Source organism: Trachurus trachurus (assembly GCF_905171665.1).
Source record: "Trachurus trachurus genome assembly, chromosome: 23".
Taxonomy (NCBI): Eukaryota; Metazoa; Chordata; class Actinopteri; order Carangiformes; family Carangidae; genus Trachurus; species Trachurus trachurus.
Window position 1 is genome coordinate 8,849,086 of NC_139912.1, and position 26,129 is coordinate 8,875,214.

Below are 26,129 nucleotides of genomic sequence, written 5' to 3' on the forward strand. Positions count from 1 at the left end.
TTAAATTAGGAAATTATGGGTGTGTGATTTTAAGTGCACACGAAGAGAATGGAAGGTAATAGAAGAAAAATGACACATCTGTCTCATTTTTGTTTACAAAGCTACAATGAAGTCAGACATTAGCCATCTCACCACTTGAAGAAAAACCTTTTTCCAGTTAGCACAAGGATGCAACTTTTCTTGACAGTATTCAATCACACAAGTTTGCTAATAATTATTATATTGTTGGATTATGAAAGAAAGAAAAAAATCAGAACCTCTTCCATAATCATTATTCTTATACTCTCTAAGTGTTTTTAATTGCAGTGACATCTCTCAATGATGTCCTCTATCAGCACTCTGCCCATGATCTTGAACTGCAGTGCTTTCCAATTGATCACGTTTCCCGGAGTGAAGCTTTCCTCGTCCATGTAGTTGTGGATCTCACAGGGGGACAGGATGTAGTCCCACATGTGGACATCAGTCATCATGCCGACGAAAGACTGCTTAGCATCAAACCCACCGCCATGGGAATCCTGCTCCTGTAAAGAGCACAGACATTTGAATTACAGTAAATTAAAGTGTTATTTTATAAGCATTATTCTGAAATATATGCAATATGATCTTACTAAAAAAGCTGTACCTGTCCTAGAATAATAATAGCAGGTCCTTTGATGCTGGATCCAGAGATGAATTTCCGTGCCAAAGGTTGTCCATCAAACCACACTTGAACCAGTCCAGAGGCAGAGTCCCATGTGGAGCAGATAGAGTGCCACATGTTCAGCTTGTAGTCCAGTCCCCCATATCCTCTCATTTTATTATCGACATGGGGCCGAATCTCATTCTGAGCCCAGAATATCAAGAAGCCATTGGTTGTCTTGGGTGTAGCCAAAGAGAAAAGAGCGTGGTCTCTTTTGAGGTCTGTAAAGGACCTATGAGCATTACAGAAATGTCATTATACATGTAATTTTTCACAATTAGAGATACACTTTGTTCTTTTGTGCATTTGCACATTTAACACTACCTGTGACAGACGGTTACAGCACTGAAGGTCTGCTGTGGTGCATTCAGCCTCACGTGAGATTTTGCGGTTTCTTGTGGGAACGTGAACATTTTACCTGACAGATCTGAAAAGAGAGACAGTATGTTTTTAATATTTTTTTAATCCTTACCCACTATCAAATGAAATTGCAACAACAAAAAAATACATAACAGAAGTGTTTTTAAGGAACAATGACAACTGCAAATCTTGTGAAAAAGATAGACATTCTGTTACCTGATTAATATCGTTTTGATTCTCCATTTACCCTTGTGGTTTGCTTATTGTTTTGTCCAGTTTTGCACAGCTCAATAAATAATTCAGGTTTATTGCAAATAGTAGAATACGTTTTTGGTGTATGAACAAAAAAATGGAATGAGCACCACCGTGTCAATTTATTTACAGTGAATGGACAATTTTACACCCTAATTAGTGACTGTAAATTATAAATATTGGGGAAAAAATGATGACTTTTTTTTTAGATAAAAGGAGGCTATAAATACCATATGGGTTATAAAATGTCATGAAGAATTTAATTTTAGCAGAATATAGGCTATAGGGGCACAAATGAAGTCAATTTGGTGGTAAATAACAAAAGGCAACACATTTAATACTCCATTTTACTTGAAGAATAAGCCTTCTTTTTTTACCTTGAGGACTTGCAGCACATCCAGTCAGCATCAAGAGCAAAAGTAAAAACTGCATCTGATAGGAAGATAAAAGATGTTATGTGGAAAGTTTGATGTGATCCAGCAAAACCAGTAACTCATGATTCACTCATATTTGTGTTGGACCTCTACAATAAAGTAATGTAACGAAAAATAACACAATTATTGTGAATTCATCCAGTTTTCCAAATGTAGATCTTACCTTGAAGTCCGTGTGAGATTTTGGAGTGTGATGTTGAAAACAAGTGTGTTTTGTAATGGAGCAAAGTGAAAGTTCAGACAGGAAGATAACTCTTTAAGTAGCCTCCAGGCATCTTCCCACTTCTCCCGCTATCCTCTCGCTCCGCCTTTCTTCACCTAATCCAGCTGCTGTTACTTGTGGCCAGGGGGTGTGGCCTATATGTGTGTGTGTCTTTCTGTCTCCGCCCGGTTCTGCCTTCCTGAGCTCAGGTGCTGGCAAACACCTGAGCAGGACAAAAGGAGGCAGCAGCAAAGTTTATTTTTGTGCACAAATGTTATTCCATTTTTCAACCTGTCTTTCTTCATCCTCATTACTCTATCCTGATTGAATTCCTGTTACTTCCCCATTTCTACGTATCTGCATCACATTGGTCCCAAATCCCTCACCGAATCTGCCAACAACTTCACGCTCTCTATTGACACACCTCCCTTCAGCACTTAACCCTACAATCATAAATGTAAATAAAATTGCTAAATCTTTAGTAAAATATAGCATGCTAATTCACTTTTATACCCAGCGTTAGATGAAAAGTTAAATACCATTAAAAAGTAAATATAATTTTTTTTATTTTTAGACAGGTTATTAAACCAACAGGATATTGTATGTTTTCACTGGTGAGATTTTGAGGTGCTGCTAGTTGGATTTTGTTAAAGCAGAAGTAAGCGATCCGGTCGTTTTGGCTAACTTCCTGTCAGCGGATGGAGTTAGCAGTCCCCGCCCTCGTCCCTACGTCACCACATGCACGCGCATCGTCCGCAGTCTATGCAACTGAATGTTTGTACTTTTATTTCTCAGAATATCTTGTCTGGTGTGTCTCTTACATATGTGAATGTGCTGTTTGGGTTCCACTCCTTTCCAGCGAACAACAAAGATCATTATTACATCATCAACCTGCTTGTTCTACTTACAAAATACCACATACACAAATCCAAATTCGCTAATCACAATCCATCATTTTTAACTTTTGAGAAGGAACTCAAACAATACTTCACAACTATCCAATATTCATCAAACAAAAAAGCTATTAAAACCCCTGAGTTATACATTTTATATAATATTTTATTGGATTAATAGCAATGTTTTGTATACTATTTTGAATACCGCGACCCCCTAGCATTGTATTGTTCTTTGTTCTGTAATTCATACTAAATGTAATTCTTGACTTGTCAATAAAATTTGCCAAAAAAAAAAAAAAAAGTCTATGCAACTGTCCCATTGGCGTGCACACACAGAGAGGACCGCCCCTTTATGCCGTTCTTTCTCCTCATTGGATAAAGTTTTTTTTATCATAGAAAAACAAAATGGGGTTCATGGAGGACAGCTGGAAAGGGCCAGTCTGTATTTCATCCTACGCTGGCTGTGCCGTTGTTGTCAGCAGGAGTGGGACATCTAGAGCCTGATAGGGATGCGGACATAAACAGTAAATCCACATCTTACTGTCTTTTTTTAACTGCCTCTTATTCCTCTTTGGTGTTTCAGCTCTCTCTCTTTTTTATGTGATGTCTTATACCACATGTTATTTCTACTGTGCAGAAGCTTTAGATTCTCCCTGGAGATAAATGGATGAAACAATAACAATCTTCTAGCTGGCAACAAGTAGTTTAAAGTCACTTTGTATCCCCATGCTGGAAGATAGCAGCTCATGACTGTTTGTACAAATTACAGTGGTTTTATAGGCTATTTCAATACTTACGCAACTGATACAGTTGAGAGTATTAAAGTTGTTGGTCCAAGAAAAATACTATATTATTGTGGGTGCAGCAGAAAATAAGAACAACTCACTACAACAATGCACAGAGATGCAATAGTCACCCTGAAAACAGACAACAAGATAATCCATGTGTCCATAGATGTGTAGGCCGTTGTTAATTACCAGCCTTAGACACCAGTATCAAACTTTTTAATATGATCTAGTAGTTTTACTGATTGTTTATTGTTCATTTCTGATTGTGTATGGTTCTCCATCAGTCATCACCATAGAGAAGACTGTTCTTCCTGGGGTCCATTTAAAAGCAAGACAAACAACTTTATACAGCGAAGCAGTAAGCTAGTGATAAAATTGGTCTAAAACGTAATTTCTCTGTGCATTACAGCGTTTTTGAGTTTCTTTTTGAATCTTGATTTATTTTCAATAACAATTGAATGAAGGGGGTAGTCTATTCCAATATGATACGGCTCTATATACTGGAAGACTGTATTCTTACGTGCTTACCATTGGTTCTAGGCCGTGGTAAAGTGAAATGACAGCTGGAAGCCTGTCAGGTATTATAGTGATGTCTATTAGTAAGGGAAACATATGAAAAACTGGCAACTAAATCCTTACCAAGAAATTTCTTCACCATTGTGTTTAAATCACATGTTAAAATGTTGAAATTCAACTCCTGTGGGAAACCCCCTAAAAAACTGTTCAAAGCTGGGGTACCCAGAACCGGATATTCAGAAATCCATCCAGCATCCAGGCTCTATAAGCAGTCATTCTTGAAGAATGGAAAAAGACGACATGTTGGATATAAACACTAAGCACTATACTCACCCTTATCTATAATGATTATTTAGTTACTATGCTTAATTTGTCCCGGATCCTGCCGGAACAAGATCCGGTACCTCACCAGTCAGGACCAATATTTGCCGAAGTCTCAACATTTTGTACTCCCAGTAAGTGGAAGTGTTAGTGTGTTTATATCCAACATGTCACGGTTCACTAAGTCAACATCTAGCCGTACAAAATAAAGTTTGCGCAGTGTCTGCGTGGAGCTGACTGTGACTATCTTCATCTCTAAATCTATTCTACCATCTGATTATCCCTCGCTCGCATCATGAGGACGGGACAAAGTCTCCTGGACATATAGTGCTCAGCATAAATGAGTACACACCCTTTAAAAAGTAAGATTTAAATCAATATCTGAATGAACACAAGAACAATTTGCTAAATCTTGACAAGACTAAGTTTTATAAAACATTTGTTTAACTCAGAAAATGAAATAAGGTTAATCATATTACTTAGATTACAAAATCTTTAGTTTTACTTAAAGCAGAAGTGAGTGATCCGGTCGTTTTCGCTAATGCTGCGTTCCATGCAGGCTTTTGAAATCGTAAATTACAGCTTCAAGTCACAACTTACGACTTTGTAGCGTTCCAGGCAACCCACTCGTGTTTTTCCGACCTGTTTTACCGGTGAAAGTCACTATAACGGCCACTCGTAACTTCCGACCGGTGAACTCGTACCAGATCGAACTGGTACGACTTCACGGTCGGAAAAATACGAGTTTCCTTGAACGCACCATAACAGTCCTCGTCGCTACGTCACCACATTCACGGCGTTCCTTGGCTGCACACACAGCCCTGCATGCCGTTCTCTCTCCTCATTGGATAAAAACTGTAGGATACGATAAATGTTTTCTCTTCGGCTCAGAGCAGAGCAGAGGGACTGAGAGACCCGTGTTTCAGTCCAAACACTCTATGTAAGTGATTGCTGTCGGAAGATATAACTATTTAAGACTTATATTAACACAAATATATCACTCACTTCTGCTTTAAATTAGTTGAAGCAAAAATGAATACACCACAAAACAAAATCTACTACAATTGGTATTTGTATGACCTGATATGATTTTTAAGGACAACACCAAGTCTAGTATGGAATGATTTGATATTATTCCATTTGATTAATAACACCGGCAGCCGGTCGAGTGCGCAGGGGTCATCTGCAAACTACAAGACAAGAACAAGACGCTGCAAATAAAAATCAATAACTCCACTAAAGAACAGAGACTCTAAAATCACTACACACATCAATGGTCTCCTCATATTCATACTACAACAGCTGTTCTGTAAAAATATGCTTTTGCATAGGCTAATTTTGGTGATTTTTTATTGGAAATAATGATCACTTCAATATTAATCAATAACATCACTGTTATAGAGACTAAAATACATACATCAACGGTCTCCCTGGTCATACTATAACAGCTGTTGGGACAGGACTAAAGTCTGTAACCAGTTTAATATTACTCTCAGTCAAGAAGCCAACACTTCTTGTTACAGAGATACCTCTGCTCATTTTGGTCACTGGACCATGCTACCAGTCCATCAATGGTGCCACTCAGCAACTTGGCTTCTTTCAGAGGCACAAATCTTGATTTGACCTGAGAGCATTTTTAGAGCCCAGTAGGCTACCATGCATTTTGCCTTGAAGACATTCAGCTTCAGCTTGTTTTCTATAACCCACTTGACAGAACAGCAGCATCTATCTGCTTATCAAACCATCAAAAGTGTATGTATCATAGACACACTTTGCCTGTGTACTTAGTTTGGACTCATTTACAGTACATTACTTACCCTGACCTATTCACTGCACATGTGAGCATGAAGTTGTAAAACTGCCAAACTAAACAGCTGGGGCTATGTAGCGTGAAAGCCTCCAAATGAAATAAAATATAAAATTCAAGTTGTGTGTTTTGGACAGCAGACTGTATTTTTCGATTTCTCTGTTCATGCACCCCAAGCTAGTCACATCTTTTCACAACACCTAGGTGTTTCTGGGGTAGAACCAGAGTGAAAAACATATTAGATGGAAAGCCAATGGACAGAATTGTCAATTGAGTCCATTTGTGTTATTAGCTTAAGGATCATGTTTGTTTCATCTTGATAGAAAATAGAACAATGTACCACTATTATGGCTTTTTCACCAGCCTTAGACATCCATCTCATTATGTAGAATAGATCCATGAGAGAGACTAGTCATTGTACTGATTGAAAGACTGGCAGCACTGAGTGACTTGAATAAACAATAAAAAAAAAAAAAAGTGATTTATTATTAAAAAAACAGTGAGAAGTGATGAAGCATAAAGAAACCTAAGCCCTCTGCCAAGTAGCTCCATTCACATACTGTACAGAGGGAACTACAAGGTTGTCCAGTTGAATGAAGATATGGTTTATGTCCGTGTCTAAAAAAAAAAAAAACCAAAAAAAAAAGGCCAGGATCAGATCAATTAATGTAAATATCAAAACTAAGTTGAAACAGCAACTTTTTTTGGGGGGGGGCTGCATCTTTGGAGGGTATGCAGAATGAATCAAACACACCAGCAACTGCAACAACAATTCTTTTTTTTTTTTATTATTATTTTTCTCTTTGCAAGTTATAATTTCTTGATTACCCATTGATTTGATTGATTGATTGCCCATTAAATCAGGAAATTATAGTAGTGATTTTAAGTGCACACGAAGAGAATGGAAGGTAATAGAAGAAAAATGACACATCTGTCTCATTTTTGTTTACAAAGCTACAATGAAGTCAGACATTAGCCATCTCACCACTTGAAGAAAAACCTTTTTCCAGTAAGCACAAGGATGCAACTTTTCTTGACAGTATTCAATCACACAAGTTTGCTAATAATTATTATATTGTTGGATTATGAAAGAAAGAAACAAATCAGAACCTCTTCCATAATCATTATTCTTATTCTCTCCTAAGTGTTTTTAATTGTTGTGACATCTCTCAATTATGTCCTCTATCAGCACTCTGCCCGTGATCTGGAAGTCCAGTGCTTTCCAATTGAGTACGTTTCCCAGAGTGAAGCTTTCCTTGCCCACGTAGTTCTGAATCTCACAGGGGGACAGGATGTAGTCCCACATGTGGACATCAGTCATCATGCCGACGAAAGACTCCATAGCATCAAACCCGCCACCAGGGGAATCCTGCTCCTGTAAAGAGCAGTAAATTAAAGTGTTACTTTATAAGTATTATTCTGAAATATTTGCAAAATATTCTTATTAAAAAAGCTGTACCTGTCCTAGAATAATAATAGCAGTTTCTGTGATGCTGGATTCAGAGATGAATTTCCGTGTCAAAGGTTGTCCATCAAACCACACTTGAACCAGTCCAGAGGCAGAGTCCCATGTGGAGCAGATAGAGTGCCACATGTTCATCTTGTAGTCCAGTCCCCCATATTCTCTCCTTTTATTATTGACATGGGGCCTAATCTCATTCTGAGCCCAGTAAATCAAGAAGCCATTGATTGTCTTGGGTGTGGCCAAAGAGAAAAGAGCGTGTTCTCTTTTGAGGTCTGTAAAGGACCTATGAGCATTACAGAAATGTCATTAAATGACATGAAAACTTTTGACAGTTGGAGATACACTTTGTGCATTTGCACATTTAACACTACCTGTGACAGACGGTAACAGCACTGAAGGTCTGCTGTGGCGCATTCAGCCTCACGTGAGATTGTGCGGTTTCTTCTGGGAACGTGAACATTTTACCTGACAGATCTGAAAAGAGAGACATTATGTTTTTACTATGTAATTAATCCTTTTCCTCTTCACTATCAAAGGAAATTGCAAAAAAACGAAACAAAAAAAACATTACAATATGTTACCTGATTAATATCGTTTTGATTCTCTATTTACCCTTGTGGTTTGCTTATTGTTTTGTCCAGTTTGCACAGCTCAATAAATAATTCAGGTTTATTTGCATTTTTTTTTTCTTTTTTCTTTTTAGATAAAAGGAGGCTATAAATACCACATGTTTTTTTTAAATGTCATGAAGAATTTAATTTTAGCAGAATATATAGGGGCACAAATGAAGTCAATTTGATGGTAGCTAAATAACAAAAGGCAACACATTTAATACTGTCCTCCATTTAACTTGAAGAATAAGCCTTCTTTTTTTACCTTGAGGACTTGCAGCACATCCAGTCAGCATCAAGAGCAAAAGTAAAAACTGCATCTGATAGGAAGATAAAAGATGTTATGAGGAAAGTTTGATTTGATCCAGCAAAACCAGTAACTCATGATTCACTCATATTTGTGTTGGACCTCTACAATAAAGTTATGTAGCCTAATGAAAAATAACACCATTATTGTGAATTCATCCAGTTTTCCGAATGTAGATCTTACCTTGAAGTCCGTGTGAGATTTTGGAGTGTGATGTTGAAAACAAGTGTGTTTTGTAATGGAGTAAAGTGAAAGTTCAGACAGGAAGACAATGCCTCCAGCCTCTTCCCATTTCTTCCGCTATCCTCTCGCTCCGCCTTTCTTCACCTAATCCAACCAATCACAGACTGCCATCCCCTCTCTCTTCTTCCAATCAGTCATTAGCTAGTCTGGGGTAGAGCACTGGAAAAGAGAGTAACGACACGCATTGGTCCAATGGAAGCGCCTCCTGATGGCAGAATATGAATATTGCAAAAGCACCAAGAACTGACATCTCTGCATTGTTGGTGAATGAGCAAGTGTGGTATTTTCAATATTTTAAGGACATTTATAGATCACCCACGTTAATAGCATCATTGAGGACCATTTACAGATAAACATTAACACATAGGCGAGTAAAAAACAACAACAGTTGTCTACATTAATGTTTCAATCTACATTTTGTAATGAACAAATTATAAGTATAATTTGATATGACCAAGACACCTAAAACAAAAACACAGCCGTTTTCATCAATTTACAAGCAAATGGGCAACACACATACATTGGAGTGAATGGGTTTTCTGGGCGCTTTTGCAATGCCCATATCCTGCCACTCGGGGCGCAAAACCCTTAGCACGGGAGTCAATGGTGGTGTCGTTACTCTCTTTTCCAGTGCTCTACTTGTGGCCAGGTGGAGTGGCCTATGTGTGTGTGTTTCTGTCTCCGCCCTGTTCTGCCTTCCTGAGCTCAGGTGCTGGCAATCACCTGAGCAGGCTAAAAGGAGGCAGCAGCAGGGGCGGCAAAGTTTATTCTTGTGCACAAATGTTATTTCATTTTTCAACCTGTCTTTCTTCATCCTTATTAGTCTGTCCTGATTGAATTCCATTGGTCCCAAATCCCTCACAAATCTGCCAACAACTTCACGCTCTCTATTGACACCTCCCTTCAGCACTTCACTTCAGCAGAACTGTCCCTACAATCATAAATGTAAATAAAATAGCTAAATCTTTTGTAAAATATAGCATGCTAATTCACTTTTATACCCAGTGTTAGACGAAAAGTTCAATACCATTAAAAACTAAATATAATTTTTTGTATACACTTTTAGACAGGTTATTAAACCAACAGGATATGGTATGTTTTCACTGGTGAGATTTTGAGGTGCTGCTAGTTAATGTTAGTAGTAGTAAAGCAAGGTTAGCTTTCATGTTTGTAGGCTTAATTGCAGATCTAAGTCTTAAAGGAGATATATTATGCCCCTTTTCCACAAGTAAAACAGTTCCCAGCTGTCTTAAAGACATGTCTGTGACATGTTTCAGTCCAAATACTCCAAGGATCAAACATCACAGCTCTTTTTTCATCCGCTCAGAACAGCCCTTTTCAGACTGCATCTTTGGAGGGTATGCAGAATGAGTCAAACACACCAGCAACTGCAACAACAATTCTTTTTTTTATTATTATTTTTCTCTTTGCAAGTTATAATTTCTTGATTGCCCATTGATTTGATTGATTGATAGCCCATTAAATTAGGAAATTATGGGTGTGTGATTTTAAGTGCACACGAAGAGAATGGAAGGTAATAGAAGAAAAATTACACATCTGTCTCATTTTTGTTTACAAAGCTACAATGAAGTCAGACATTAGCCGTCTCACCACCACTTTTCTTGACAGTATTCAATCACACAAGTTTGCTAATAATTGGGGCGGTGTTTAGCTCAGTTGGTAGAGCACCTGCCCCATGTGTTGAGGCTCGTCCTAACTGCAGGCGGCCCCAGTTCAAATTCTGCATCAAGCGGCCTTATCCTGCGTGTCACCCCCCCCCCCCCCCCCCCCTCTACCTCCCATTTCCTGTCTCTCTCTCAACTGTCCTATCCATTAAAGGCCAAAAAAGCCCCCAAAAATAAACGTTTGCTAATAATTATTATATTGTTGGATTATGAAAGATAGAAACAAATCAGAACCTCTTCCATAATCATTATTCTTATTCTCTCTAAGTGTTTTTAATTGTAATGACATCTCTCAATTATGTCCTCTATCAGCACTCTGCCCGTGATCTGGAACTGCAGTGCTTTCCAATTGAGTACGTTTCCCGGAGTGAAGCTTCTCTCGTCCATGTAGTTGTGGATCTCACAGGGGGAAAGGATGTAGTCCCACATGTGGACATCAGTCATCATGCCGACGAAAGACTGCTTAGCATCAAACTTACCACCATATGTATCCTGCTCCTGTAAAGAGCACAGACATTTGAATTACAGTAAATTAAAGTGTTATTTTATAAGCATTATTCTGAAATATTTGCAATATGTTCTTATTACTGTAAAAAAGATGTACCTGTCCCAGAATAATAATAGCAGGTCCTTTGATGCTGGATCCAGAGATGAATTTCCGTGCCAAAGGTTGTCCATCAAACCACACTTGAACCAGTCCAGAGGCAGAGTCCCATGTGGAGCAAATAGAGTGCCACGTGTTCAGCTTGTAGTCCAGTCCCTCATATAGTAAACCTTTATTGTTGACATAGGGCCCAATCTCATTCTGAGCCCAAAATATCACGAAGCCATTGTCTGACGTGGGTGTGGCCAAAGAGAAAAGAGCGTGGCCTCTTTTGAGGTCTGTAAAGGACCTATGAGCATTACAGAAATGTCATTATACATGAAACTTTTGACAATTGGAGATACACTTTGTTCTTTTGTGCATTTGCACATTTAACACTACCTGTGACAGACGGTAACAGCACTGAAGGTCTGCTGTGGCGCATTCAGCTTCACGTGAGATTTTGCGGTTTCTTCTGGGAACGTGAACATTTTACCTGACAGATCTGAAAAGAGAGATTATGTTTTTAATCCTTTTCCTCTTCACTATCAAAGGAAATTGCAACAACAAAAAATACAGAAGTGTTTTTAAGGAACAATGACAACTGCAAATATTGTGAAAAAAATAGACATTCTGTTAGGTGTTTAATATCGTTTTGATTCTCCATTTACCCTTGTGGTTTGCTTATTGTTTTGCACAGCTCAATAAATAATTCGAAAAATGGAATGAGCACCATCGTGTCAATTTATTTACAGTGAATGGACAATTTTACACTCTAATTAGTGACTGTAAATTATAAATATTGGGACACAATATGACTTTTTTTTCTTTTTCTTTTTTTATATAAAAGGAGGCTATAAATGCCATATGTGTTATACAATGGCATGAAGAATTTAACTTTAGCAGAATATATAGGGGCACAAATGAAGTCAATTTGGTGGTAAATAACAAAAGGCAACACATTTAATACTGTCCTCCATTTAACTTGAAGAATAAGCCTTCTTTTTTTACCTTGAGGACTTGCAGCACATCCAGTCAGCATCAAGAGCAAAAGTAAAAACTGCATCTGATAGGAAGATAAAAGATGTTATGAGGAAAGTTTGATTTGATCCAGCAAAACCAGTAACTCATGATTTTCTCATATGGTGTTGGGCCTCTACAATAAAATTATGTGAAGAAAAATAACACAATTATTGTGAATTCATCCAGTTTTCCGAATGTAGATCTTACCTTGAAGTCCGTGTGAGATTTTGGAGTGTGATGTTGAAAACAAGTGTGTTTTGCAATGGAGCAAAGTGTAAAGTTCAGACTCTTTAAGTAGCCTCCAGGCATCTTCCCACTTCTCCCGCTATCCTCTCGCTCCGCCTTTCTTCACCTAATCCAACCAATCACAGACTGCCATCCCCTCTCTCTTCATTCAATCAGTCATTAGCTGTTGTTACTAGTGGCCAGGGGGAGTGGCCTATATGTGTGTGTGTCTTTTTATCTCCGCCCTGTTCTGCCTTCCTGAGCTCAGGTGCTGGCAAACACCTGAACAGGCTAAAAGGAGGCAGCAGCAGGGCAACGTTTATTTTTGTGCACAAATGTTATTTCATTTTTCAACCTGTCTTTCTTCATCCTTATTACTCTGCCCTGATTGAATTCCTGTTACTTTCTCATTTCTATCTGCATCACATTGGTCCCAAATCCCTCACCAAATCTGCCAACAACTTCACACTCTCTATTGACACACCTCCCTTCAGCACTTCACTTCAGCAGTACTGTCCCTACAATCATAAATGTAAATAAAATTGCTAAATCTTTTGTAAAATATAGCATGCTAATTCACTTTTATACCCAGCGTTAGACAAAAAGTTCAATACCATTAAAAAGTAAATATATATTCTTTTATATACACTTTTAGACAGGTTATTAAACCAACAGGATATTGTATCTTTTCACTGGTGAGATTTTGAGGTGCTGCTAGTTGAATTTTGTTAACTCAGAACTAAGCAAGGTTAGTTACTTTCATGTTTTTAAGCTTAATTGCGGATCTAAGTCTTAAAGGAGACATATTATGCCCCTATTCCACAATTAAAATAGTTCCCAGCTCTCTTAAAGAAATGTATGTGACATGTTTCAGTCCAAATATTCCAAGGATCAAACATCACAGCTCTTTTTTTACAGCCCTGTTCAGAACGGCTAGTTACATCATTGTCAGACAACTGAGGGAACAGCTGGTAAAATCACATGGATTTCAACCGAGGGAGCCTGAAAATTACAGATTTTTTTGGGCCGGAAGGCAAGACAAAAACCAAAGAGCCTTCCAAAAGCGGTGTTTCTATAATATGTCCCCTTTAATGCCACATAAATACTAATACTAAATACTCTATATAACGTATATATTTTGCAGGACATTACAGTATACAGACCCTCCTGGATTTTGCGATGTCATGAAATTTATTGAAAATTTATAATAAATGTAATTTATTATGCGAATCAGGAGCAAGCAAGCAAGAGAGAAAAGATACTGCATATGTACCAGATTTCACATAGCAAAAACTGAAACAAGTTTGTTAGAAATGAAAAGAAGAAAAGCAATGTACAAAAAATGTGCTACATTGATTGCAAACACGATGTGTTAATTTGCACACACACTGAGTATCACTCTCCATCCAGCATCCAGGCTCTAAAAGCAGTTATTCTTGAAGAATGGAAAAAGTTGACATGTTGGATATAAACACTAAGCACTATACCCTTATTGATAATGATTATCGAGTTACCGTGCTTAATTTGTCTCGGATCCTGCCGGAACAAGATCCGGCATCTCACCAGTCAGGACCAATATTTGCAGAGGTGTCAAAAATACTCACATTCTGTACTTAAGACGTTGGTGTTTATATCCAACATGTAACGGTTAACTAAGTCAACGTCTAGTCTTACAAAATAAAGTTTGTGCAGTGCCTGCGTGGAGCTGACCTGCTGACACAAGTTGTGTCAGCAGGTCAGCTCCACGCAGGCACTGCACAAACTTTATTTTGTAAGACAAGATGTTGACTTAGTTAACCGTTACGTCTTAAGTACAGAATGTGAGTATTTTTGACACCTCTGCAAATATTGGTCCTGACTGGTGAGATGCTGGATCTTGTTCCGGCAGTATCCGAGACAAATTAATGACGGTAACTCGATAATCATTATCAATAAGGGTGTAGTCAGGGACGTGCACATAACTATAGAGGGGCAGGGGCTCAACATCAGAAAAGGGCAGTATGTACAATTTTTTCGGGCCTTAATATCAAAATAAATAAATTAAAATAAATTACAGTTACTATTTAGTCGGTAGAGAAAGCCTGCACGCCTTCAGGACTGCAGTCAACACGCTGGACCAATTTCAGTCATGACTTCTGAACTGGTAGGCTAAGGCTATGGTATTAGGTGCACATTAACATGGCTTGCAGAAAAAAAAAGTGCAAGTGCAAAATAGAAGTAGGCTAAGCCTACAGGCTACACACACAAAACCAAGAAATGACTACTGTGACTGCTACTGTGCATATTTACCAACAGCAGCAATATTTACAACAGCAAAGTCACAATTACCAGTAACTCAATATCTGGAAACTAATTCAAACAGTCAGTGAAATCAAGCTGAGTGAGTGATTCCTCCTGTTGCTGCTGCTGTTCACTACATTCAGGTGATGTTAGACAGAGGACGGGGTGGGGCTTAACTCTTAACAAGCAGTTAGCTAAACAAACACAAATGAGCGCTTTTCTGAAATATGACTCATATTAAGCTCGTTGAATAAGTGGACGGCGACTTGTCAGAACCGACAAGGAAGTTATGTTGGTTAGGTGGATTTATAATAGGTGGATTTATAATAACTCACAAGATTCGCTCCACTGTCACGTCTCATCTACGCGCGGCAGTGGCACACACAGAGTGGCACACTGTGGCACACACAGAGTTATTGACGAGGCAGCAGCTTCTACTTCTCTCTCTCTGGACGTGCTGGACGTGCATGTGAGGGAGCGCGCACCGCGGGGCAGCCCCGCCCCTCAGTGAGGGACGGAGCGGAGCAGCAGCGGACAACACACACACCAACGTACATACACAATACCGTGTGTATTACAAGGAAATGCATACGGTAGATAACCGTGGCATTTTTACAGCCCGGTTGTTTACATCCTCATGCACAACAGGAATGCATTTATTGAAAAAAAAAAAAAAAACATTAAAAAAGGGCACTTTTTAATACGAGGCAAAAGGGGCAGGGGCTCAAGCACCTTTTGGGCCCTATGTGTGCACGTGCCTGGGTGTAGTGCTTAGTGTTTATATCCAACATGTCAACTTTTTCCATTCTTCAAGAATAACTGCTTTTAGAGCCTGGATGCTGGATGGAGAGTGATACTCAGTGTGTGTGCAAATTAACACATCGTGTTAATTGCCCGGGCACTGGTCCCAACAGCTATGGCCCGTGGCCCTAATTATTACTGGTACTGGGAGAAGTGACCATATTTCCCCTGCATTGGCCTCTCTTTGTGGCTACCTGTAAAACATAGGTGCTAGCCCTTTAAGTGTTTAAAAAACAAATAAAAATATCTTAAAATCAATCCTGAGTATAGCGCTGAACTCCTCACTCCCTACTCCACCTCTCGTCCTCTCAGATCCTCCAACAAACCAGAGGTGATGAAGTATTTTCAGCTGCTGGTCCAAAACTGTGGAATAATTGGCCACATTCATTTCGTTCTCGCAGTAATAGGAGGAGGGTAAAATATCTTAACAGACATGCAGAATGCATCAAACACACCAGCAACTCCAACAACAATTCTTTTTTTTCTTTTTTTTTTCTCTCTTTGCAAGTTATAATTTCTTGATTACCCATTGATTTGATTGATTGATTACTCATTAAATCAGGAAATTGTGGTAGTGATTTTAAGTGCACACGCAGATTGCAGAATGGCAGGTAATAGAAGAAAAATGACACATCTGTCTCATTTTTGTACAATGAAGTCAGACATTAGCCATCTCACCACTTGAAGAAAAACTGTTTTCCAGTTAGCACAAGGATGCAACTTTTCTTGACAGTATTCAATCACACAAGTTTGGTAATAATTATTATATGGTTGGATAATGAAAGAAAGAAATATATCAGAATCTCTTCCATAATCATTATTAAGTGTTTTTAATTGCAGTGACATCTCTCATTATGTCCTCTATCAGCACTCTGCCCGTGATCTGGAACTGCAGTGCTTTCCAATTGATCACGTTTCCCGGAGTGAAGCTTTCCTTGCCCACGTAGTTCTGGATCTCACAGGGGGAAAGGACGTGGTCCCACATGTGGACATCAGTCATCATGCCGATGAAAGACTGCTTAGCATCAAACCCGCCACCAGGGGAATCCTGCTCCTGTAAAGAGCACAGACATTTGAATTACAGTAAATTAAAGTGTTATTTTATAAGCATTATTCTGAAATATATGCAATATGATCTTACTAAAAAAGCTGTACCTGTCCTAGAATAATAATAGCAGGTCCTTTGATGCTGGATCCAGAGATGAATTTCCGTGCCAAAGGTTGTCCATCAAACCACACTTGAACCAGTCCAGAGGCAGAGTCCCATGTGGAGCAGATAGAGTGCCACGTGTTCATCTTGTAGTCCAGTCCCCCATATTTTGAAAATTTATCGTTGACATAGGCCTCTCTTCTGAACCCATGAAATCATGAAGCCATTGGCTGTCTTGGGTGTGGCCAAAGAGAAAAAACACACAGAGACACACACACACACACTTACATGGACACAGACACACAAACACACTCACACGCACGCACACACAGAGACACACACACACACACACTTACATGGACACAGACACACAAACACACTCACACGCACGCACACACAGAGACACACACACACACACACACACACACACTTACATGGACATAGACACACACAGACACACGCACACACAGAGACACACACACACTTACATAGACACAGACACACAAACACGCACACACAGAGACACACACATGGACACACACGCACAGACACACACAAACTTACATGGACATAGACACACAGACACACAAACACACGCACACACACAGACACACCCACACTTATATGGACACAGACACACACACACTTACAGACACAGACACACAAACACGCACACACATGGACACAGACACACACACGCACAGACACAGAGACACACACAAACTTACATGGACACAGACACACACAAACACCCCAAGGCTTTACTATAGTGGATTTTTTACATACATTATAACTTTATCACAAAAAACGAATGACACTTCATTGTTAAATGTGATCTAGCAGAGATTAATTGCAAACATGATTCATGTATGTTATCTATATTGTTTGGAACCGAGATAAAGAAAATATATGTTGGAGTTTTTTTATGTAAATATTTAGTTCTATATTTCTTTTAAAACCAACAATAATGTTCCGGGTCAATTTGACCTGAACAGTTCCAAAGGGTCCAAAATGTGAACATAACACAAGGGTTAAGTAGCCTCCAGGCATCTTCCCACTTCTCCCGCTATCCTCTCGCTCCGCCTTTCTTCACCTAATCCAACCAATAACAGACTGCCATCCCCTCTCTCTTCTTCCAATCAGTCATTAGCTGTTGTTACTTGTGGCCAGGGGGAGTGGCCTATATGTGTGTGTGTCTTTCTGTCTCCGCCCTGCTCTGCCTTCCTGAGCTCAGGTGCTGGCAAACACCTGAGCAGGCTAAAAGGAGGCAGCAACAGGGGGCGGCAAAGTTTATTCTTGTGCACAAATGTTATTTCATTTTTCAACCTGTTTCAACCAATTTTCCTCATCTTTATTAGTCTGTCCTGATTGAATTCCTGTTGCTTCCTCATTTCTATCTGCATTTCTTTGTGTTTTTCCTTCCTTAAAGCAGAAGTAAGCGGAATGTTTGTGTTAATATAAGTCTTAAATAGTTATATCTTCCGACAGCAATCACTTATATAGAGTGTTTGGTCTGAAACACGGGTCTGTCAGTCACTCTGCTCTGCTGTAAGCCGAGGAGAAAACTTTCCTTGTATCCTACAACCTTTATCCAATGAGGAGAGAGAACGGCATAAAGGGGCAGTCCTCTCTGTGTGCAGCCAAGGGATGCGCGTGCATGTGGTGACGTAGGGACGAGGGTGGGGACTGGTAACTCCATCGGCTGACAAGAAGTTAGCCAAAACGACCGGATCGCTTACTTCTGCTTTAAGGTAAAACATAAAAAACACATTGGTCCCAAATCCCTCACCAAATCTGCCAACAACTTCACGCTCTCTATTGACACACCTCCCTTCAGCACTTCACTTCAGCAGAACTGTCCCTACAATCATAAATGTAAATAAAATAGCTAAATCTTTTGTAAAATATAGCATGCTAATTCACTTTTATACCCAGCGTTAGACCAACGTATATATATATATATATAAATATATTATTTACACTTTTAGACAGGATATTAAACCAACAAGATATTTTATGTATTTACTGGTGAGATTTTGAGGTGCTGCTAGTTGGAATTTGTTAACTCAGAACTAAGCAAGGTTACAGTAGTTGCTTTCATGTTTGTAGGCTTAATTGCGGATCCAAGTCTTAAAGGAGATATATTATGCCCCTTTTCCACAATAAAAATAGTTCCCAGCTGTCTTAAAGAGAGTCCAAATGCTCCAAGGATCAAACATCACAGCTCTTTTTTCATCCACTCAGAACAGCCCCTTTTAGACTGTATCTTTGGAGGGTATGCAGAATGAATCAAACACACCAGCAACTCCAACAACAATTATTATTTTTTTTTTTTCTCTTTGCAAGTTATAATTTCTTGATTGCCCATTGATTTGATTGATTGATTACTCATTCAATTAGGAAATTATGGTAGTGATTTTAAGTGCACATGCAGATTGCAGAATGTAATAGAAGAAAAATGACACATCTGTCTTGTTTTATTTGTTTTATTTGTTAGGATCCCCATTAGCTGCGCTCTGGAACGCAGCTAGTCTTCCTGGGGTCTCATTTTTGTTTACAAAGCTACAATGAAGTCAGACATTAGCCATCTCACCACTTGAAGAAAAACCTTTTTCCAGTTAGCACAAGGATGCAACTTTTCTTGACAGTATTCAATCACACAAGTTTGCTAATAATTATTATATTGTTGGATTATGAAAGAAAGAAAAAAATCAGAACCTCTTCCATAATCATTATTCTTATTCTCTCTAAGTGTTTTTCAGTGACATCTTTCAATGATGTCCTCTATCAGCACTCTGCCCGTGATCTGGAAGTCCAGTGCTTTCCAATTGAGTACGTTTCCCGGAGTGAAGCTTTTCTCGTCCATGTAGTTATAGATCTCACAGGGGGAAAGGACGTCGTCCCACATGTGGACATCAGTCATCATGCCGACGAAAGACTGCTTAGCATCAAACCCACCACCAGGGGAATCCTGCTCCTGTAAAGAGCACAGACATTTGAATTACAGTAAATTAAAGTGTTATTTTATAAGCATTATTCTGAAATATATGCAATATGTTCTCATTAAAAAAGCTGTACCTGTCCTAGAATAATAGTAGCAGTTTCTGTGATGCTGGATTCAGAGATTAATTTCCGTGCCAAAGGTTGTCCATCAAACCACACTTGAACCAGTCCAGAGGCAGAGTCCCATGTGGAGCAGATAGAGTGCCACGTGTTCATCTTGTAGTCCAGTCCCTCATATACTCTAATTTTATTATTGATATGGGAATGTATCTCATTCTGAGCCCGGAATATCAAGAAGCCATTGTCTGACGTGGGTGTGGCCAAAGAGAAAAGAGCGTGGTCTCTTTTGAGGTCTGTAAAGGACCTATGAGCATAACAGAAATGTCATTATACATGAAACTTTTGACAGTTGGAGATACACTTTGTTCTTTTGTGCATTTGCACATTTAACACTACCTGAGACAGACGGTAACAGCACTGAAGGTCTGCTGTGGCGCATTCAGCCTCACGTGAGATTGTGCGGTTTCTTCTGGGAACGTGAACATTTTACCTGACAGATCTGAAAAGAGAGACATTATGTTTTTACTATGTAATTAATCATTTTCCTCTTCACTATCAAAGGAAATTGCAAAAAACAAAAACATTACAACATGTTACCTGATTAATATCGTTTTGATTCTCCATTTACCCTTGTGGTTTGCTTATTGTTTTGTCCAGTTTTGCACAGCTCAATAAATAATTCAGGTTTATTGCAAATAGTAATGGAATGAGCACCACTGTTTCAAAGTGACTGTAAAATATAAATATTGGACAACAATATGACTTTTTTTTCTTTTTTCTTTTTAGCTAAAGGGAGGCTATAAATACCATATGTGTTATAAAATGTCATGAAGAATTTAATTTTAGCAGAATAGGGGCATAAATGAAGTCAATTTGGTGGTAAATAACAAAAGGCACACATTTAATACTGTCCTCCATTTAACTTGAAGAATAAGCCTTCTTTTTTTTTTACCTTCAGGACTTGCAGCACATCCAGTCAGCATCAAGAGCAAAAGTAAAAACTGCATCTGATAGAAAGATAAAAGATGTTATGAGGAAAGTTTGATTTGATCAGCAAAACCAGTAATCCATGATTCACTCATATTTGTGTTGGACCTCTACAATAAAGTTATATAACGAAAAATAACACAATTATTGTGAATTCATCCAGTTTTCTGAATGTAGATCTTACCTTGAAGTCCGTGTGTGATGTTGAAAACAAGTGTGTTTTGTAATGGAGCAAAGTCCACCTTTCCTCACCTAATCCAAACAATCACAGACTGTCATCCCCTCTCTCTTCGTCGGGGGGCGTTGACTCGCTGTTTTGGTAGGAAACGGATCCAGGGCGAGAGAGACAGGCCTAAAATGTGGTAAAACTCTTTAATTTAAGGAATATAATTTACAAGAAAGTCCCAGAGCCATTAAGTTAACATTTTGGTTTTATTGTATTACAAGTTAATGTTTATTTTATAAGTTTTATGTTGGTGAACACTTTTATTTTGGTGAATATGGTGATTTCGGTATCCGCTACAGACGGGAACCAGAATGCAGACGAAATTCGGAGGTAACAGACTGGTGACGCGAGGCTATCATTAGCTGTTGTTACTTGTGGCCAGGGGGAGTGGCCTATATGTGTGTGTGTCTTTGCCTCCGCCCTGCTCTGCCTTCCTGAGCTCAGGTGCTGGCAATCACCTGAGCAGGCTAAAAGGAGGCAGCAGCAGGGGCGGCAAAGTTTATTCTTGTGCACAAATGTTATTTCATTTTTCAACCTGTCTTTCTTCATCCTCATTACTCTGCCCTGATTGAATTCCTGTTGCTTCCCCATTTCTATCTGCATCACATTGGTCCCAAATCCCTCACCAAATCTGCCAACAACTTCACGCTCTCTGTTGACACAAAATGTAAATAAAATTGCTAAATCTTTTGTAAAATATAGCATGTTAATTCACTTTTATACCCAGCGTTAGACGAAAAGTTCAACGCCACTAAAAAAGTAAATATATATGTTTTTTTATACACTTGACAGGTTATTAAACCAACAGGATATGTTATGTTGGTGAGATTTTGAGGTACTGCTGGTTGGATTTTGTTAACTCAGAACTATAAGCAAGGTTAGTTGCTTTCATGTTTGTAGGCTTAATTGCAGATCTAAGTCTTAAAGGAGATATATTATGCCCCTTTTCCACAAGTAAAATAGTTCCCAGCTGTCTTAAAGACATGTCTGTGACATGTTTCAGTCCAAATGCTCCAAGGATCAAACATCACAGCTCTTTTTTCATCCGCTCAGAACAGCCCTTTTCAGACTGTATCTTTGGAGGGTATGCAGAATGAATCAAACACACCAGCAACTGCAACAACAATTCTTTTTTTAATTATTTTTCTCTTTGCAAGTTACCATTTCTTGATTGCCCATTGATTTGATTGATTAATTGCCCATTAAATTAGGAAATTATAGTAGTGATTTTAAGTGCACATGCAGATTGCAGAATGTAATAGAAGAAAAATGACACATCTGTCTCATTTTTGTTTACAAAGCTACAATGAAGTCAGACATTAGCCATCTCACCACTTGAAGAAAAACCTTTTTCCAGTTAGCACAAGGATGCAACTTTTCTTGACAGTATTCAATCACACAAGTTTGCTAATAATTATTATATTGTTGGATTATGAAAGAAAGAAAAAAATCAGAACCTCTTCCATAATCATTATTCTTATTCTCTCTAAGTGTTTTTCAGTGACATCTCTCAATTATGTCCTCTATCAGCACTCTGCCCGTGATCTGGAAGTCCAGTGCTTTCCAATTGAGTACGTTTCCCGGAGTGAAGCTTTTCTTGTCCATGTAGTTATAGATCTCACAGGGGGAAAGAACGTAGTCCCACATGTGGACATCAGTCATCATGCCGACGAAAGACTCCAAAGCAATAAACCCACCACCAGGGGTATCCTGCTCCTGTAAAGAGTAGTAAATTAAAGTGTTACTTAATAGGTATTATTCTGAAATATATGCAATATGATCTTACTAAAAAAGCTGTACCTGTCCTAGAATAATAATAGCAGTTTCTGTGATGCTGGATCCATAGATGAATTTCCGTGCCAAAGGTTGTCCATCAAACCACACTTGAACCAGTCCAGAGGCAGAGTCCCATGTGGAGCAGATAGAGTGCCACGTGTTCAGCTTGTAGTCCAGTACCCCATATTTTTTCCTTTTATTATTGACATCGAGCCAAATCTCATTCGGAGCCCAGAATATCAAGAAGCCATTGTCTGACGTGGGTGTGGCCAAAGAGAAAAGAGCGTGGCCTCTTTTGAGGTCTGTAAAGGACCTATGAGCATTACAGAAATGTCATTATACATGAAACTTTTGACAGTTGGAGATACACTTTTTGTGCATTTGAACATTTAACACTACCTGTGACAGACGGTTGCAGCACTGAAGGTCTTCTGTGGTGCATTCAGCCTCACGTGAGATTGTGCGGTTTCTTCTGGGAACGTGAACATTTTACCTGACAGATCTGAAAAGAGAGACATTATGTTTTTACTATGTAATTAATCCTTTTCCTCTTCACTATCAAAGGAAATTGCAACAACAACAAAAATCATTACAACATGACAACTGCAAATCCCATGAAAAACATAGACATTTTTGTTAGCTGATTAATATTGTTTTGATTCTCCATTTACCCTTGTGGTTTGCTTATTGTTTTGTCCAGTTTTGCACAGCCCAATAAATAATTATGGTTTATTGAAAATAGTAGAATACGTTTTTGTTTTTTGTTTTTTTGTTTTTTTAAATGGAATGAGCACCATCGTGTCAATTTATTTGAATGGACAATTTTACACTCGTTTCTGTAAATTATAAATATTGGGGGAAAAGTTATGACTTTTTTTTTAGATAAAAGGAGGCTATAAATACCATATGTGTGATAAAATGTCATGAAGAATTTAATTCTAGCAGAATATATAGGGGCACAAATGAAGTCAATTTGGTGGTAAATGGCGACACATTTAATACTGTCCTCCATTTAACTTGAAGAATAAGCCTTCTTTTTTTACCTTGAGGACTTGCAGCACATCCAGTCAGCATCAAGAGCAAAAGTAAAAACTGCATCTGATAGGAAGATAAAAGATGTTATGAGGAAAGTTTGACCAGCAAATGCAGTAATCCATGATTCACTCATATTTGTGTTGGATCTCTACAATAAAATTATGTGGCCTAACGAAAAATAATACAATTATTGTGAATTCATCCAGTTTTCCGAATGTAGATCTTACCTTGAAGTCCGTGTGAGATTTTGAGTGTGATGTTGAAAACAAGTGTGTTTCGTAATGGAGCAAAGTCCACCTTTCTTCACCTAATCCAACCAATCACAGACTGCCATCCCCTCTCTCTTCTTCCAATCAGTCATTAGCTAGTCTGGGGGCGTTCACTCGCTGTTTTGGTAGGAAACGGATCCAGGGCGAGAGAGACAGGCCTAAAATGTGGTAAAACTCTTTAATTTAAGGAATATAATTTAAAAGAAAGTCCCAGAGCCATTAAGTTAACATTTTGCTTTTATTGTATTACAAGTTCATGTTTATTTTATAAGTTTTATGTTGGTGAACACTTCTATTTTGGTGAATTTGGTGATTTCGGTATCCGCTACAGACGGGAACCAGAATGCAGACGAAATTCGGAGGTAACAGACTGGTGACGCGAGTCTATCATTAGCTGTTGTCGCTCAAAACAACCCTGTTCAGAACGGTTGTTTTTCAGTGCCTCTCCCTTTAAATGCAAATTAACCACTGCTCACCCTGCCCCGCCTCCGCTACTGGTACCAGGTAGGGGTGGGATTATGCAAATTCAAAAACTAGTTACATCATTGTCAGACAACTGAGGGAACAGCTCGTAAAACCACATGGATTTCAACCGAGGGAGCCTGAAAATTACAGATTTTTTGTCAATTCTCACATTTTTTGGGCCGGAAGGCAAGACAAACACCCAAATATATATTAAACAGTCTTCAAAAAGTGGTATTTCCATAATATGTCCCCTTTAAGTTGAGAAAATGAGAGATGTCTGGCAAGCCTATAAACTAATGAGCTCCTGTTTGTATGGTTAACATCCTAGTTTAGCATGTAGGCTAAGCATGCTAAAATGTGGTAACTAATTATAGGTTTAAACATAAAATACAGCTGAGGAAGATAGGAGTCACATTTATCAAAGTACTGGGAGAAAGTGTGATGTGGTGAACATGACTAGCTAGTGCTTGAAAACTGATATTACTCTGTGAACCAGAAATGGCAACCTCACACTGATACTAGAAAAGTCAGTAGGATTAACTGCTCAGAAACAATGTCTGCACAAAATTACATAGCAATCCATTCAATAGTTGCTGAGATAGTCCTTAGACCCCCGCCACCAGTGTAGCTAAAAAGCTAAATACAGACTGATAGATAATAACAGTTAATGATGGTGATGATGGTGAAATAAAAACACAAACGCTGAAACCACAGATTAAAATCTCCAAGTCAAACGACCGACCACCTCTGAAGAGAATTAGAAAAGTTAAGTGACCATAGAGGAGGTAAAGAGCAGCTGAAGCGACAGGATTCAAACTCTCCTTGACGTCAAAGCCCTGCAGGATTTGCTGAGATCAATGTTTGAAAGGATGAACGATCCCTTCATTAGGCCGGAGTTGAGGGAAGAGACAGTGAGGAGGTTTTTATTTCATCATACAGCTCCCTGCTGATGAGGTCCGGGGGATCACATCCCTTTGTTATCTCTTACATAACACACCTGACAGGGTGATAATTTATGAGATGAGAGCTCAGGTAGCCGGGTCCCTGAGGGGTCCCTGAGCCCCCCCTTCTCTCCTCAGTGACAAGTTCAAATCTATATCTTAAATGTATGTCCGCTGGATGAAGTGGTATTTATCACTGCACCTCAAAACATCTTTGCTGCTCACTTATCACACCTCATCCGATCCTATTCCCTCATCATTGATCACCATTCTCCAAACTTCCAAGACTGAAGTACTGATTGATTTGTTTGATGACTTTTTCTCTCGCTGCACCCTGAACACTCGCCCAGCATGCATTACATGTAGTCTATATGCAGTCACACAAAGAGGAAGTGTGATTTATTTAGCTAATCTCATGTGACAACTGATTTACATACTGTGACAAGACACTAGCCGCCGTCACCGCCGACTGCAGGCGCCGAGCTCTGCATCTCTATTCGCAGGCTGCTGAAAAAAGGAGTCATTGAGACTCCGTGCGTGTCACACAGATGCCGTCCCCTTCTGCCTCTTAAGTGCAAGTTGTGCTAACAAAGAGAGGAACGCATGCACCACAAATAGCTTTGTCCATCAGCCACGGAGAACCTCCTGACATCCCATAATTATTCCCTGGTTGTCAAGAGGCTAATAATAAAGAAGCCCGGCCGCCCTGCGGAGAGCCAATTGAAATGTTGCACTCAGA

At 38.9% G+C, this 26,129-nt stretch overlaps 4 protein-coding genes across 4 annotated transcripts; all 4 read right to left on the reverse strand.

Annotated features, from left to right (window-relative positions):
* Positions 1-296: 296 nt before the first annotated feature.
* On the reverse strand, positions 297-8,647 carry LOC311006536 (C-reactive protein-like; the record flags this gene model as incomplete). Its single annotated transcript, XM_083999382.1, has 4 exons — positions 8,597-8,647; positions 8,092-8,194; positions 623-911; positions 297-521 (listed from the first exon to the last, which is right to left on the reverse strand). The coding sequence occupies exons 1-4, from the start codon at positions 8,625-8,627 to the stop codon at positions 297-299; spliced, it is 648 nt and encodes a 215-aa protein (XP_083855508.1). The 5' UTR covers positions 8,628-8,647.
* A 2,192-nt stretch (positions 8,648-10,839) lies between these two features.
* Positions 10,840-12,215, reverse strand: LOC311006537 (C-reactive protein-like; the record flags this gene model as incomplete). The annotated part of the gene is made up of 4 exons (XM_083999383.1): positions 10,840-11,064; positions 11,171-11,459; positions 11,552-11,654; positions 12,161-12,215. The coding sequence occupies 4 exons, from the start codon at positions 12,213-12,215 to the stop codon at positions 10,840-10,842; spliced, it is 672 nt and encodes a 223-aa protein (XP_083855509.1).
* Positions 12,216-16,298: 4,083 nt separating this feature from the next.
* LOC311006538 (C-reactive protein-like) lies at positions 16,299-21,873 on the reverse strand (the record flags this gene model as incomplete). Its single annotated transcript, XM_083999384.1, has 7 exons — positions 20,863-21,873; positions 20,644-20,698; positions 20,088-20,190; positions 19,707-19,995; positions 19,391-19,605; positions 16,634-16,829; positions 16,299-16,532 (listed from the first exon to the last, which is right to left on the reverse strand). The coding sequence occupies exons 2-7, from the start codon at positions 20,696-20,698 to the stop codon at positions 16,299-16,301; spliced, it is 1,092 nt and encodes a 363-aa protein (XP_083855510.1). The 5' UTR covers positions 20,863-21,873.
* A 146-nt stretch (positions 21,874-22,019) lies between these two features.
* On the reverse strand, positions 22,020-24,021 carry LOC311006311 (C-reactive protein-like). Its single transcript, XM_083999088.1, has 5 exons — positions 23,943-24,021; positions 23,724-23,778; positions 23,080-23,182; positions 22,705-22,993; positions 22,020-22,620 (listed from the first exon to the last, which is right to left on the reverse strand). The coding sequence occupies exons 2-5, from the start codon at positions 23,776-23,778 to the stop codon at positions 22,402-22,404; spliced, it is 666 nt and encodes a 221-aa protein (XP_083855214.1). The 5' UTR covers positions 23,943-24,021; the 3' UTR covers positions 22,020-22,401.
* Positions 24,022-26,129: the final 2,108 nt, after the last annotated feature.